The 15,466-nt window shown below is 40.4% G+C and overlaps 1 protein-coding gene across 2 annotated transcripts in view; it reads right to left on the bottom strand.

The window, feature by feature from the left end:
* Positions 1-15,466, bottom strand: part of SLIT3 (slit guidance ligand 3) — a 525,043-nt gene that overhangs the window by 155,922 nt on the left and 353,655 nt on the right. For both annotated transcript variants that reach the window (XM_075442199.1, XM_075442200.1), the window contains exons 11-12: positions 12,506-12,577; positions 5,806-5,877 (exon numbers count right to left, since the gene is read on the bottom strand). In XM_075442199.1, the coding sequence (XP_075298314.1) occupies positions 5,806-5,877; positions 12,506-12,577 (144 nt within the window). The remainder of the gene's footprint in view (positions 1-5,805; positions 5,878-12,505; positions 12,578-15,466) is intronic.

Here is a 15,466-nt window from a genome sequence, read left to right as displayed (position 1 = left end):
TAAATTTCAAGTTAAAAAATTAATTATTACTACTAAACCTCAGGTTTTGCAGATTAATCCAACTGATGTTCTAAGTCGTTGAAAATAAAGATCAAGCACTGAAAATAATCACTGCACAGATTCATCCAAAAGCTTAGGACATACCTGACAAAGACAGCATTGGAAGCTCACATAGCAACACGTACTTTATCTGAGGTGAGAATGTAATTAAGGACATAACAAACCTTTAGTGGCAAGGTCTTGAAATGCAAGTTTCTCACCAGTCTTTCACAATCTCTAGACATTCTGACCTCTTGCACAATTTTAAAATTAAGGTGTTTCCAAAGACTTTACCACCATCTGGCCTTTCGTATGCACTGAAGTTTAGCATACCACCTTCTAAGGGAGTCAAACAATAATTGCTATGTCATCTTTATTTTACGATTCATCGGCCTGCCTTACTTGCAAATGTAGCTGCAGCTTAGCTGCTTTGATAAGTCAGATCCCAGGATACTGCTATTTCCCTTTGGAAGGTGACACAGAACATTTTTGGGGTACAAAAGCCTAGCATAGAATCCCTTACTCTAGACCGTATGGTTTCCAGTTAAGTGTTCCTTTATTTTGGCTTGGCTGAAATATTCTCACTGAAGTGTCAAATTTTGACTTTACACAACGTCTTTTTCAGTCCTCAGAATGCTTTTAACTTTCCCTCAGACTGTGAAAACAATTCTTGCTAGGAAGAATTATATTTCCCAAGCTACATACAATGGCACAGGCTCAATAAGAATTTAAGTTTTCAAAAGAGAAGGAATTGATAGGGGTAAAACCAGCAATAAATTTCCAATATCTGCAAGAAACTTAGACATGTAATTTTTTTCCCCCTGCCCTATTTCATATTTCTTGAGAACAAGTTAGGCCAAATAAATCACAGTAAAACTATCCAAAGCAATTTGTTACCTTAAAATAAGTTTGGCAGTTGTTGCAATAGACAATGTTTTATTGCAGACTTCATATCACCATGAATGACACCACATACATCATCACCCAGGAGATGATGGTCTAAATGGGACTGCTATGTCAAAATCTAAGCTGTCTCTTGTCTTTGTGCCCAGGCTGAGCTAAGCTTTTAAATTGTTCACTAGCTTCATTCAGTATGTGAACAAAAGCAAACGAATTCTCCCTCTGCAGTGGTCTAAAATTTATTCATTCAGCTTAACACACTACAGGCTTAGACTATTTTGTCATATCTTATAAAATGTCCCCAGACAGTCTGGATATGGCCTTCCAAGCCTACATTTGTGGGAAGTTTACTGACCCCAAGAATAACATTTATCTTTCATACTATTAACAATAACCAAATGCTGATACAATCCTCTCACTGATACTAGACAGATTTTGAGTTGATTAAATGAAAAATTAATTTACTTCAGAAAGCGCAGGCAGCAATCTTGAAATGTGACACTATTCGTAACTTAGCCCCCGTGTTCTGTGCCGAGTTATTAACCACTCCAGCTCCAGCAAAGTGCAATTCTAACTACGTAACGCAAACACCATGTACTGCAAATAGAGCATTTCTCAAACTTTGGCCTAAATTAAGATAACATACTTTTTTGCAATCACTCAATTTTGCCAGACTTCTCAATGCAAGGGTACTGTTTGCTCTCCTGTTTATATGGAAAGAAGCACTGGATGGCAAGACTAATCCCTCCAACACGAAAGCCATGGCTACATTTCCTCCGCTCGCTTACATCTGTGCTGCTTACGGTTGTTTTAGATGGAAGTAATTCTAATTATTTGTTTCTCATCTTGGATATTTCATATGGTCCCAGGCACTGCAGTATCACTACATCTCACAGCCTTCGATGTATACATCCTCGTATCATCTCTTTGAGACAGAGAAATCCATTTTTTCAAGACGGGAGACTTTGGCATAGAGAAGCAGTTAGTTTGTCCAACAGCGGCCACTGAAATCATACAACGTAACTTCTTCCTCCCAGACCCCACAGTAGCGTCTTCAAGACAAAGACCCTTTCTCTCAGGCCTTGATCCACACCACCCTGCATTCTCCACAACGGCTTTATAGCAAGCTCTCCACAACTCTGTTCCCCCAAAACCAGAGGCTGGATCTTACCGTATCTTCACTGCCGTCCATAAACAGGTTTGAAACTTGGTTCACACCAAAAATACCCTAAGGATCTAAGCCCTAGTGCCTCAATGCTGTAAATGAACTTCAGATGCTGTAACAGAATTAAATTCACAAAGCATACAGAATCAGAGCTGACCAGCGACTCACAACGCCACCCGCATCTGACACAACATGGGGAAAAGCCAGAAAACTCTGGGAAGAAGAAAAAAATGTTCTTAAAGAAGAACAATTCTGCTTCCTTAATTGTTGTCACAACCAGGGGACAAGAAAAATGTTATGTACATGTCCAAATATTTCTAAGAAAAATGGAGTAGAAATTCCTTGTTCTAGACAGTCATCATATGGATAGGGAACAAAATCCCGCTGAAAAATGGGCATGGAGAAAACAATTTTTCATTCCTGTGTGTGGGGAAAGGGGAAGTCTCGAGTCCTTACACGAACAAGCGTGCATTTCTTTTGCTAAGTGCAGAGAAAACCTCAGGTAGAAATAGCATCTTTAAAGCGTTAATTAAGACTTTGTGACCTGCTTGACTCCCATAAGTGGATTTCTTGTTAGAGAAAATCTACAGATTTAAAATAAAAACTTACAACCTGCTAGCATGTGGATCACTTCGCACTTTTAAGAGATTTAAGTCTTATACATTGTAGGGGAAACTGCTTCTGTAGTAAACATTCCTGTGTTTTGAAAACTATAATAGACTATTTTTACTTCCATCTCTACACAGGTACAAAAGGCAGAGGACTCCGAGAAACAGCTCTGCCTGGAAACACTAACCTAAGTCAACTTCAGAAGAAAGCAGAGTAGCAACCCACTCTATCCAGGCCTCCGTTAGGCAGCCATGCTAACGACGTTGGCTGTCTTCCAGACAAGCACTTTCACTCTCCTGGACCCACAGGGAGCACTGCAATTGCACACAAGCAGGGAGTAAAGGGAGGAGCAGTAAACGGGAATAAGGAGGGGAAGAAAAAGCAAGGATTTTTAGCATTACAACAGTACTTCGTTTTTAATGGAAAAAAAGTTGCTTACTTTTGTTTGTGCATTTGCGCATTAGTATTTTCCCCTCCTTTACTCTTGTTTTAACTCAGCTAGCTGAAAAGTCCAGCTGCTCTGTGCATAGACCAAACCCCAGTGGTGTCTCATTAAAATGTATGCCACCAATCCTATTTGACTTACAGATATGAAAAATAGAAGTCATTCTCAGCTGAGCCGAAGCATTGTATGCAGAGCAGTGTTCCTTCAGGGCATGCAGCTGACTAAAGTTATTGGGGCCTCAGGCACCAAAAAGACTGAGCTGCTTAAAAGAGAAAACACTAGCAAGCAAGCTGTCTTACTTCATTTCTGCCTCCCTGTTCCTTCCCCTTTGGAAGTTTCTCTGGGAGAGCTGGCACTTCAAAGGAGGCATCTTCTCTTGCACTTACTTGTCCTTCTGCAGTTGACAGAACTGGACTGGTGGCTATGGCAGGGATCAGATGAAAGAAGATCCTCTGCTTCTCAGAAGCAGAAACCTGGGGGAGGATTCTTCAGAGAAGCTCAGATTCTGCAGAGCAGCAGATGATCTTGCTCCATAAAGTTATCGAGGGCTCAGAAACCAAAATAGCTACAGAAGGGACCGGCGGGGAAGAACTGCCAGAGGTCTGAGTAACAGGTCGTGAAAAATCAGGCAACTAACTCTTGCCTATCAGCCTTAGGGAACACATTTGTCAGACCTGCCTGCAATGAACAGCAAGGCTTAAACTTTTCCAAAGAAATGAAAAGCAAACGGCAAGCACAATGGCCAACTGAACCTAGAGGAGGAGGCTGACAACTTCCAGGCTGGAGTTGCTACTGTCCTAGAAACCAGTCTGCCAAAGAGAGGAGAAACACACTGCGTATCACACCAGCTTCGTGTCGCTGGGGTAGAAGAAAACGGAGGGAGAGACAAACACTGCACAAAGGAAAGACTGCTCAGAGGCAGTTCCATTACTACAGCCCTTTCTGCACTGCATCGCATCCCTCTGCCCTCTCTTGTCCCCCTTGTAACCTCCTGGCATTAACTTTAGCGCTATTTTACCCCCTTGGATATAAACATATTTAAACCACTTACTTAAAATATTGTTTTGGATGACTGGGCAGGGAATACACAGTCATTTGACTTGCTTCTGTGTGCAAGTCAACCCTCTATAAATTCCTGCCCAGTTTACATTCTCATTTCCTCTCTGTCCACTCTGGTGTGTTTGGTCCCACTCCTGAGGCCAACCTGGGAGTATCTGAACTAGCTACAGCTAAAACTGAATAACTTCTGAGTTGGGAAGTCAACCCCAGTAGAAAAGTCTTGCCTGTCCAGCTTGCTCCTAGCCAGGAGGTTTGCCAAGACCAGAAAGCTGTAGCACTGCAGCATCAGCAGTAGTTTCATACTAAGCCAGAACTGTAGTGTTCAGTAAAAGTCATTCTCTTACTGAATGGTTTCCAGACAGCACTGAGGGATTTGACCATTTCCACAGCACGTTGAATAACACTGCCATAACTATTCAACAAAGGCTAGCAACACTTCATATATATTTCTGGCATTTTCCCTGCTGGATTCAGGGCACAGAAAAAGACCCGTCCTTCTGCATTCTGGCTCCGAAGTTTACTGCAACGTATAAGTTTAGTGCGGAACAGCCTTCCAATATTAGCACTCGTCAACAAGTTGTATGGGTTGTTGGAATTATTCAGTATTCAGAGAATAAAATACAGCACCTTTTAGAAATAAACTACACTCTTAAAAATCAAACTGTAGTATATGAATATTAATGAGCTGTTTTTAAACTGTCTTTAAAATTAACACAGGTAAATATCATTTCAGTTGAGCTTACCCTCTTCTCTCAAAGTGGAGCTCTTTCCAACACTCTATTCTAGTTCACTTTCCATAAAAGCAGCTTCTGACCTTGTGTTGCTCCTTTTACCCACTAAAAGCTCCACTGTTTTAATAGTGCTGTGGGTAGCTAAGTTGAAATATAGCTGCATTTAAGTACAACATGGTGCTAAAACACTTTCTGTGTTCTATAAAGAGAAACGAATGGTTGTCAAGAGATCCCACCTTCCTTTTATCTTCTGTATGAAGTCATATTTTAGTCCCCTTCCAGCTTAATAAAGTAACAATTACAGCTAAGAAATATAAACGTTTTCTTAAGAGCTCAGGTTCTTCCCTAACTAGTTTAAAAAAAAAACCAAACCCAAAACCAAGTAAACCGAAAAACTCCCAAGAGAGGGCAATCTTCCTTAACACAGAAGAAAAATCCAGTATGGAAATATTTCCCCGAACTACCCCCTGATTACCACCACCAAACAGTGTCTGAGCCATGACGAGGTTTTGGTGTGCCACGCTGAGTTGGGGGGCACGGATTAGCCTGCAGGTGCACACGCACAGTAGACCAACCAATGCACTAACCTACAGCAGTGAACAAGTCAGTGCCCTTGGCGGCGTTCATCTATAAAAGAACTTACTAAGAATGTGTAAACAGTTCCTACTAGGGATGTGTAAACGCTTCCTCCTTCTAACCTTCATGAGCAATTTTTCATTTACAAAAGATCAGATGCTTCACGCAAGCTGGCAATTGCACACAGAAACATAAGTTCTCCCAGACAGCACATTATCCTTTACATTTCTCTTACATGCAAGCTCTCCCCAAACGCTCATTCAGTTCTATTTTCTACTTACAATGAAATGAGAGATTTCAAGCCTTTGAATGCATCAGGCGCAATGTCAGATATTTGATTCTTGCTGATGTCTCTGTAAAGAGAAGGGAGGATTAAAAAAATATTTGTAAACAGGAATTTGATGACAAAATTTTATCTGGAGTCTATTAGAATAACATACTTGATAGAAAAACAGAACTAAAAGATTGTACTACCTCAGAGAAATTATGACCTACGTCAGGACACAGACAGGCACATTCCAGGAACGCTCAGAAAACATCAGTCAGTACGACAGACCACAGCCTCAAGAAATCAGCAGCTCCCCTGTGAATAAGGTCTTTCCTTTTACAGACATTGAAACAAAAAATTTTATGACGAGCTTTGAAGAGCAGCAATAATGTCTTATTTTTGAATGTGTTATTTTTGAATAAAAACTGTTGATATTGTGGCTCTGCGGGGTCGCCCTCAAGCATGAGGAGCAGCCTGTGACAAAGCACAAAGGTTGCCTGAATGTTTAAAAGCGGGCATAGAAGGTGTCCTGGTTTCGGCAGGGGTAGAGTTAATTTTTTTTGTAGCTGCTGTGTTTTGGATTTAGTATGAGAAGAATGCTGACAATACACTGATGTTTTCAGTTGTTGCCAAGAAATCCATGTTTCCCACATTCAGCTATTGGGAAGGTGTGCAGCAGCTGGGAGGGAGCACAGCCAGGTAGCTAGCCCAAGCTGGCCGGTGGAAATATTCCACACCATAGGCATCATGCTCAGTTTATAAATGGGAGTTGGCTGAGGGGTAGGAACTTCCTTTTCTATAAGCTGTTTGGTGAATCTGGCAAAATCCATGAGCTCTGGGAAATTCGCAGGTTCCGTGATCGCTGCTCAGGGACTGGCTGCACAATCGGTCATTGGGCAGTGAGAAAATTGCATAGTGTACAGCTTCTTTTGCATATTCTATTATTATTGTTTCTTTTGTTATCATCTTATTAAACTGTCTTTATCTTAACCCATGAGTTTTACTTTTTCCCATTCTCCTCCCCACCTGGTGGGATGAACGGCTGTGTGATCCCAGTTGCTGGCAAGTGGCTGCATGGCCCTAGCTGCCAGCTGCCAGGTTACATCACAGTACAGAAGATCGTATTTTGATTCTAAGTGAAATGATAAATAAGGTGAGAAGAGGTTCTAAGGCAGCTGGAAAGTGCTGGCAGGATATGCATTACAGAAGATGGTGAGATTAACAGTGCCAGCATGGTGTAGGCACCAGAGGAATGGCTTCTGAGGCAGCAAGACTGGTGGTCCAAGAGAAGAAGCCTTGTGGTAAATAAGGTATAAAGATGAACATATTCATAAATACCAGAAATATCTAGTATAGACAACCAGAATTCCCATTAAAACCCTAGGAAATTCTACTAAAGGTTAGTCTCAACTTGTATGCAACAATATCAATAATTCTTAGGGTGACAAAATTCTCCTGACGTTAAGGACTTTTCCCACACCGCCTCTGTTTAATACCAATGTGAGAGGGGATGGGGAACAGACTACCCAGCCCCCAGTCCCAAAGCAGGCACCAGTGCCACGGAGGCGTTCGGCGCTCTACCAACGACGTTCGGTTTTTAATGGCCCTGAGCAAACAAGCAGCACAAAAATCCTACCATCACCTGGCTGTGGTGAGGCAGGCGAGAAGCGGGCGACACAGCACTGGCAGGTCTGCCTGGAGTTTTCAGACACCAGGGAAAGCTTTTGGGCATCTGAACAGAAATCGTGGACTTCCAAAGGCAGCAGCACTGCGGGGAACACCCAGCGCACTGCAGACCCTGCCAGGGAGCCCCAGTGGGATTCCCCCATTTCAGCTACGGCGCGAGTGGAACCCAGTTACAGCCCGCTGCCATTTGCAAGGGAAAGTGTGTTCCTGGTTTGGAAAATACCCTTCCATTTTAATCATAATCAACCAAGTATACAAAGATAACTACAGAGTATGCCACAATTTCTTTATACATGGAGCCAAGTTTACGACACATGGGACCCAGATCCTGAGCAACGGGTGCCTTATCACGGCTGTCACTGCAATCCAATCTGTCTGTCAATCAGCTGAGTGAGGTGCTTAGCTACAGGCATAACCTTCAGCCACCTCGGTGCATTCACTGGCAGTTGGTATCAGCTTGTATCGGTAGTATCAAATCTTTCCACTGATAGCTGAAGCTGGAGTAACACAGTATTGCACGTATATCTTCACTGTGATTTCCACTGGGGCACATGCTAAAGATCCCAGTCAGACTCTAAATAAACATCACTTGAACAAGAACCCAGGAGTCGGAAAGTAAGAAGGTTTTCCATTCCACACATATTTCGAGCTACAAATTCTGTTGGTTAACATTTTAATGAAGTCCTCTAACTGTTTTCAAACCTAGTCACATAAAGTGGGATTTTCTTTGGTTCTTTTATAAGGTTTAGTTCTTTTATAAGGCTCATGAAATGACTGCTCTGCAATCTACTGATGTTTTCTATTACAACATCCTGCCTACAAGGACAGCATTCAAGTGAAGGTGTCCGATTCTTCAGCTCAACTCACAGCAGCCAAACTTGTCACAGTGATAGTAGGAATATTTATTTTTACACAGGTTTTTGTCAAACTTGTTTAGACTGCCTGGCAGTACCAGCTGCTTTTTATCTAGTAATTCTTATGCAAGCAGAAGTCTGATGTGAGTCTGTGTTATCTATTTACTGAGGAACATATTAAAACCTATTACAATGACATGAAATCATGAGTTTGCTGAACAATGACGAGCATCTGAAAAGGGATATCTAGCTTTTAAAACAAGGATTTCAGCAATATTTTACTGATTTGCTACATTTCAACATTTCCATCATTTTCTCTCTCCCCATGTCTGGATGCTAATGAGTGTATAACTAATGGTGCCTGAACGTGCATAAATGCCATGCTGGGTGATGACACTCACTCACTTCATGCAGATGCACTACAATCAGCATTAGAGGATAATTAGACACATTATTTCCTTTCCGTTAGAGCCCAAGCTCCACTGTTGTTGGCTAAGGAGGCTGCATCTCCTTCTGACTTGACTGAGGCAAAGGGATTCAATTATGTCCTTGTACTTCTGTTCCCTTCCTTTGGTCTGCTTTGGCAAGATCATCCCATTCTGTGCTTGATTTACATCAAGACAAAGAGATACGGGGTTTTCTAACCTGCACAGCCAAGTCAATTTAGATCACCTAAGGCTGATTTTCATAGGTTAGGGTATCTCTGAATCGCTCAGTGGAAATGTGGCTCTTTAGCTGGAAATGTAATAAACTTCTCAGGATTCCACCCAGGCAGGTAATACATTCGTCACCTGATACTCGTCTCCCTGCACATCTGACAGCACGGTAGAGATGATCTTCCAAAAGGCTGCTGAACACACCTTGGAGGGTGGCTGTGCTCAGTTAGCAGTCAGCGACACGAATTGGCTTTGACTTTGCAGTAGGGGAGCGAGGATACCCTGTGAGTCACTGTGTGACATATGACTGTATGGCTTAAATGTCTTTGCTGTAAAAGGTTTTGAAACAACAGATCTATTTTTAGATGCAGCCAAACACAAAACTATTAATAGCATTGGATTAATATTCTCTTTGTCGACTAACATTATTAGAAACAGATTACTTGATTATCTCTAACATGTAAAATGGACTGTTCTCGTTTGACAACAGTACTCAGGAAAAATCCATGTCATATATGGTTAAGTTTTTAGAAGCTGCTTAACAAAAGTAGTAATGCCACAGAGCTACTGGGAAGACTGTGAAATCCCAATGTGTTTTCTGCTAATACATGGTAAAATAAATCTGACAACACGAAATGCCACTGCAAGCATCAGAGCTCAAGAGATACAACCACATCTTTCAACTTGGCTTTTAGTCTTCTGCTGCAAACTTGTTAGTTAAAGGCCTCACAAAAGCAAAGACAAAATGGGAGATAACACCATAAACTTTGGAAGTTGCAGGCTAGAAGTTACAGAACTACGGTACAAGCACAACTGCTATGTAAAGGAATTCAAAATGGCATGTCTGGGCTTAGATACTTCATGCAATAATGACAACTTCTTTCTCTGGAGGTGCGATGTGTCTCCTTCAAACCCCTCAAACCTCTTCTAAAGCCCTTGAATAACTGAGCACAGAGCTAGGACCTGTTACAGTCACCCCAAAATCAGGGGAACCACCATCCCAGGTTGTTTAATTCAACTGCATATTTGAATCCTTCAGGTGCCATATCTTCCTACCTTTAGCTTCATGTAATTAATTGTGTGAGATGTGGACAATTATGATGAAGTCCAAGACACAAAAGATTTCAGCTCCTTTGCTAAAACACAGTTGCCAAAATAACTCTCCCTTCCTGGAAGCTATCGAAGAGACACTCTAAAAACCAGCACACGTCAACTAGATGCAAATATAAGACTTGAATTAATACACATACATCTTCTGCTATCATCTTGACCTATTGATATCAAGTCATACAAAGATTAACTTGGACAACTGGCTCTCACCTAAAAATAACCTCAGTTATTAAGAAAAGGAAACTGCATAATCTTGCAGGAAATACTCAGTAAACAGTCAAAATACTGAGAGTGCTCCAAGCGAGCGGTCCATTTTCCCTAACATTCTTGCATATTTCTCCACCAGAAGGAGAAAAATACAATACAATCCACAATGTTATGCTAATACTATCCTCTGAATTACAGAAAAATATTATTAAAATGAATAACTAATAATAATATCAATAATAATAACAATAACATTCTTCATTTGTATCCTGGGTAGCGCATCAATTAACATAATCAATAATCTCCATGCTCTTGCGCTGCTCATTGAAATCAAAGAGACAGAAATTAAGAAAGGCTGATAACTTCAGTGAATCTAACATGTCCTTCCTCTCTAAAGAAAAAGATGGATAATTCTTTTGGTTTAAGCGGTAGTCTTTTGACCAAAGTATATTTTTGTGTTAACAATACTGGGACTTTTGTACAATGAAAAGATGATGTCAGTAATCTCAAACAGTGGAACAAATGTCCTCAGTTAAACTTTATGTAACAACAGTGATGCCCAATTCAAAGCCTCACTGTACAGCAGGAATAAAACTTCTGCAAGGAGACAGGTGAATAACCAAATGGCAAACCTTCATGTTTCTTATGGGACGCTCTGCAGCCTAACTGTTTACCCCAAGTTCTTCCAAAAATGCTGTCACGCTAACTAAGCTTTGATACAGATCATCTGGCTCAATAAATTATTATTTAACTACGCATTCAGATCTCAATGAGTATGCCAGTTATACTCCAGAAAGCTGCTAATACAACCTACTAATGGAATTCTGCAGTGAAATTCTAACATTAATCATTTCACACAGTAAGCGCCACATTGGGTTGAGCAGCTAGTCAAGTTAAAGAACATTTTTTTGATCAACTCCCATAAAACTAGAGTTCACCAGTCATGAAGAACAAAAGGACAGTAAAACATTGCCAAAATCTAAAATTAGTCATACCTCAGAAAGAACTAAGCAGTGACTTTAATAATGAAAAAGTTACAAGTTAGGTCACTGAAAAAGGATCCATCATTTTTCACTGAAATTACCGTCTTGCTATCTAGTACAGCACTTCTTTAAAAATACATACCACTATATTGAAAGTGAGATAGAAGAATAGAGACTCTATAAGACCGATGATTTAACCTGTTAAATATTAAGATCTATATTTACAGCTCTTTAGCTCTAGGAACTTGATAAGTTTGGACTGGCAGACACAGTAGTTTCACCCTTCAGTCCAAAGGTACAGCACAGCTCATTGCCGTTTCCAAAAGCACTAGCCATCTGATAATCCAGTGTCTTCCGTCAAATGAACCGACTGTTTCTTAATTCCACTAAGTCTTGTTCACATCAGAAAACAAGAACTGTGAAGGCACCTTCTTAGCAGTCATAACACCGAGCTACAACGCCCGCATGACTTCTGGAAGTTACTGGTCCAGTGGTACCCATCAACATCTTCGTACTACGGTGAGGCAGGAGCAACCTGTTTCACCGTTGTCTGTGTCATTGTACTGCTGCCACAACATCTCTCACGTATCACTTCAAAATGAAAAGAAAGACTGACCGGGGGAGTGCTCAGGTTATCTGCATGAGAGCGCTGCTACAAATAAGGATTAATTTTTTTAAATCCAAAGAGAAAACACAAGAGCAAAAAAGAAAAGAAATGTCTCGGTATCTACTGGTTATTAAGAAACAGAGAAAACAAACTCCACCAGGTTTCTTTGTTTCCTTGCAAACAGCCAAACCATTTCAACATCAGCACATTGAATGCACTACAAAAAAATCCTAACTCCTCTGCAAGAACACGCACTCCTGCTAGAAATGGGGTCAACTAAATTGAAGTGTTGCAAATGGATACCGCAATGAATGTGAAAAAAAAATAGACATCTTTTCAGAGGAAGCAGATTTGAAGTTTGAACAGCCAAACAACTAATTAACTCACATTGCTTATAATAGGAAGTGAAATTAAGCATTATTAAGGATTTCATGCGCTGTTGGGCATCCTGAACCAAATTCCATTGTTGCTTACACTTTGCAGGGATTATTTGCGCAATCCCTAGTGATTTCAACATAGAAATTGCCAATATGTTTCTGAAATAAAGCTACTGAACTTGAAGCAAGAAGATTCATGATTGCTCTTGCATGTTGGTCTTATTAAAACTTACATTCTCTTCAGCTTCTTGTACTGGGTGAAAGCTGCAGCGGGAATGATTTTGATGAGGTTTTGTTCCAGACGTCTGAAAACAAACACAGTAATATACATGTTAGCTACACAATTATAGGACAGGAATAACATCAAACATGATAGCAAATTCTTATATAAATATAAAACAATTTTATAGAGTTTTTATGTGAAACAGATTTTTCTTTTGAAAGCCACTAAATGGAGGAAATACTGAGTAAATAACTTTGAAAATAAAACAATCTCATTGCTCAGACTAAATCTGTATAGAAATAAGTCATAGGCTATAGAAATTGCACCTTTAAAGCTCATGGAATTCATAAAAAATAGTAGGTATTTTTTATTACTACTTAATCAAAGTTAAGGTAGAAAATACAGCTTTCCTTGACTAGCTGCTGTAAATAGAACATAGATAGCTAAACTAAACGCCATGCTATGTTGTGACACCTTAATAAACAGATTAATAATACTATCACAGTGCGACTCAGGAGCAACAAACTGTGGGAACCTGCTGAAAAACAAAGCGGAATTCACTGCAATATGAATCAAGATTTTTAATGGGAGGGGAGAAGTCTATATTAACTCAGAGCAAAAAAGGACTGTATCTTCCTATTTTAATTACCAAACACTGAAGGTCTTCTAAAATATTCTCCACACTACATGAAAATGCTGTTGTTTTCATTTCTGAGATTGGTTTTGAAAGAAGTATACTTTATGAAGTATTATAAATGCATGTATCACTAGCATAAAATGTAAGCAGCTTTAAGATACTGCATACAGTAACCAGTAAGATTAATTTCTGTTCCTCCCCAGAAGTATTTTCTAGTCTTTGTCAGCAAGTTCCCAAATTCTTGCTAAAAGGACTATCTTCCCCTCAGATGAACCCTAAATATTCTTCTCATTTAGAAATGTAAAAATGGATCCCCATGCAATAATTTCAAATGACCATGGCAGCTAAAATTCTACAGTCAGAGCTGGAACCGAAAGCAAAATTTGATTTTACCTAGCTCTTGCTTATTCTTCAAACATTGTGTATTTGTTCCAAAAATGTCATAAAAAGAAACCATTTCAACAGCAAAAATCTGTGGTTGGAAATGGTTTAGAACTGAAATACAAAACCATAGAGGAATGATGGAATGAATCACTCTAGTCATTTAGAGCTGCTGCAGCAATGCAGAGGGCAGAAAAAATTGTAAAACCAGGAACAGAGATAAAATGAGATGCAGGGAGAAGTAAATCTTGGCTTTTAAAGGACTTGGGAAGAACACAGAGAAAAGGTGTAAGGCCCATCAGCCCTCTACTGAGCAGCATATCCTTCTGTCGATCTGTCCTTTCAATGGACAAATAAAATCCCCTTGAAAATAAAATATTTTGCCAGCTCAGTTATACCCTGTTTAAGCTGTTTAAGTCATGCATATTGCGATACTGGCACAGCCAACTTGCAGAGGCAACATGCAGGCACTCTTTTATTTCTGTGGTAGTCTATTTTAAAGGTTGTGACCAGAGTTAATTCTGTTCCTTGTTTTGTGATTTGAATTAGTGTCTGAGATTTCCCTTCCAGTCGGTCTAAATATAATGTGCTTCATTTCTGGCAAGTCCACAGTGAAACGCAAACTGCTGTCAGCTTCAGCACGCTACTATTGCCGGGTGTTTGTCACCAGAATTAGCAGTACACACACTCTTCCCATAAAGGCTTTTTGTCAGCTTGCCAGCTTGCTGTCTAACGGCTCCCAAGCATTCCTGTGCGGACGCATCGCGGGACAGGAGGGCCATGCCTGTCCAATTCCCTCGCCTTAGGGGCGGAAACCGGGGGTTCACAGGCGCTGCCCACAGGCGCGGCACAGCAGCCCTTACAGGGAAACGCCAACATGACAATGAGGGCAAACATGGATCCGTTTCATAATCACTTCCAAGGAAATTTTAGTGACTCAAGGGTGGAAAATATAGACAGAAATTTTCCCCCCAACGGGCAAAAAAAGCCAAAATTGGAATAGCCAGAGATCCCAAGCAATAAGAAAAAATGAAATTTCTAGAAAAGGTGAAAAGGAATACAGCAAAAGAGTTGTTTCTGAGTGCTACCTTCTGCAGCAGCCCTGCATTCTTCACCCTGTCCTACAAAATGTGCAGCAGATGGCCTCTACAGAAATAGATGGACAAGGCAGTTGTCATCTGCTGCTACATTTTCACCTCAGCACCTCACATTTTTTTAATTGTATGAAGCTCTTTGTAAACAAATGGCTAAAGACTACACTTAACACACTATGCTCAGCATGCTGCACTTCGCCGATGCTACCAGAGAAGCAACAAGCAGCACCGCGCGCTCTCCTCAGGGGGTGTTTGCAGATTCCCACTGGGGCACAAAACACAGCTGATCTTGGACCATTAAATAAAGTGCAGTATTAGATACGCATGCATTTTAAAAGTATGAAGTACTAATCTGACCTCTGTTTATTTTTTTCATAAGTGCATGTTATAGGTTGGCAGGCATAGGCTGAAAACCACAATGTAGTTACACGATTAAAATAGTAGAAAACAAATTATTTGTCTTAATACTGTGTGCTTCCACCTCATAAACGCTCATAAACGACATGTGCAGGACAGTACAGGATCAAAAATCTCTAGGTAACACTAGGTTTTGCCAGCAGGGTTGTTGGCAATTTCAAGGTGATGAAGGCTTAATTATAAACCAGCATTATTCACGGTATCATGGGAAACGGCTGCTAGAGGTACCATCTTTCAAATCAAGTGAAAAACAGAGTCCTTACCTAGTGTTGTCATTTCTTTCTCCAGAAAGTGAAAAGCTAATCTAAATTTTACAGCCACATTTTATTTCAGAGAAAATTACCTAGTTTACCTAGAAAGTGACCTCTGGAAGTCTGCATTTTCACGGTCTATCCCTGCATGCCGTGAAGTGCTGTCATACACCATAAACCCACCTGTGCTA

This window comes from Opisthocomus hoazin, chromosome 23 (genome assembly GCF_030867145.1).
Source record: "Opisthocomus hoazin isolate bOpiHoa1 chromosome 23, bOpiHoa1.hap1, whole genome shotgun sequence".
Taxonomy (NCBI): Eukaryota; Metazoa; Chordata; class Aves; order Opisthocomiformes; family Opisthocomidae; genus Opisthocomus; species Opisthocomus hoazin.
Note: the sequence above shows the minus strand (reverse complement) of the source record. Positions and strands in the feature narration are given on the sequence as shown.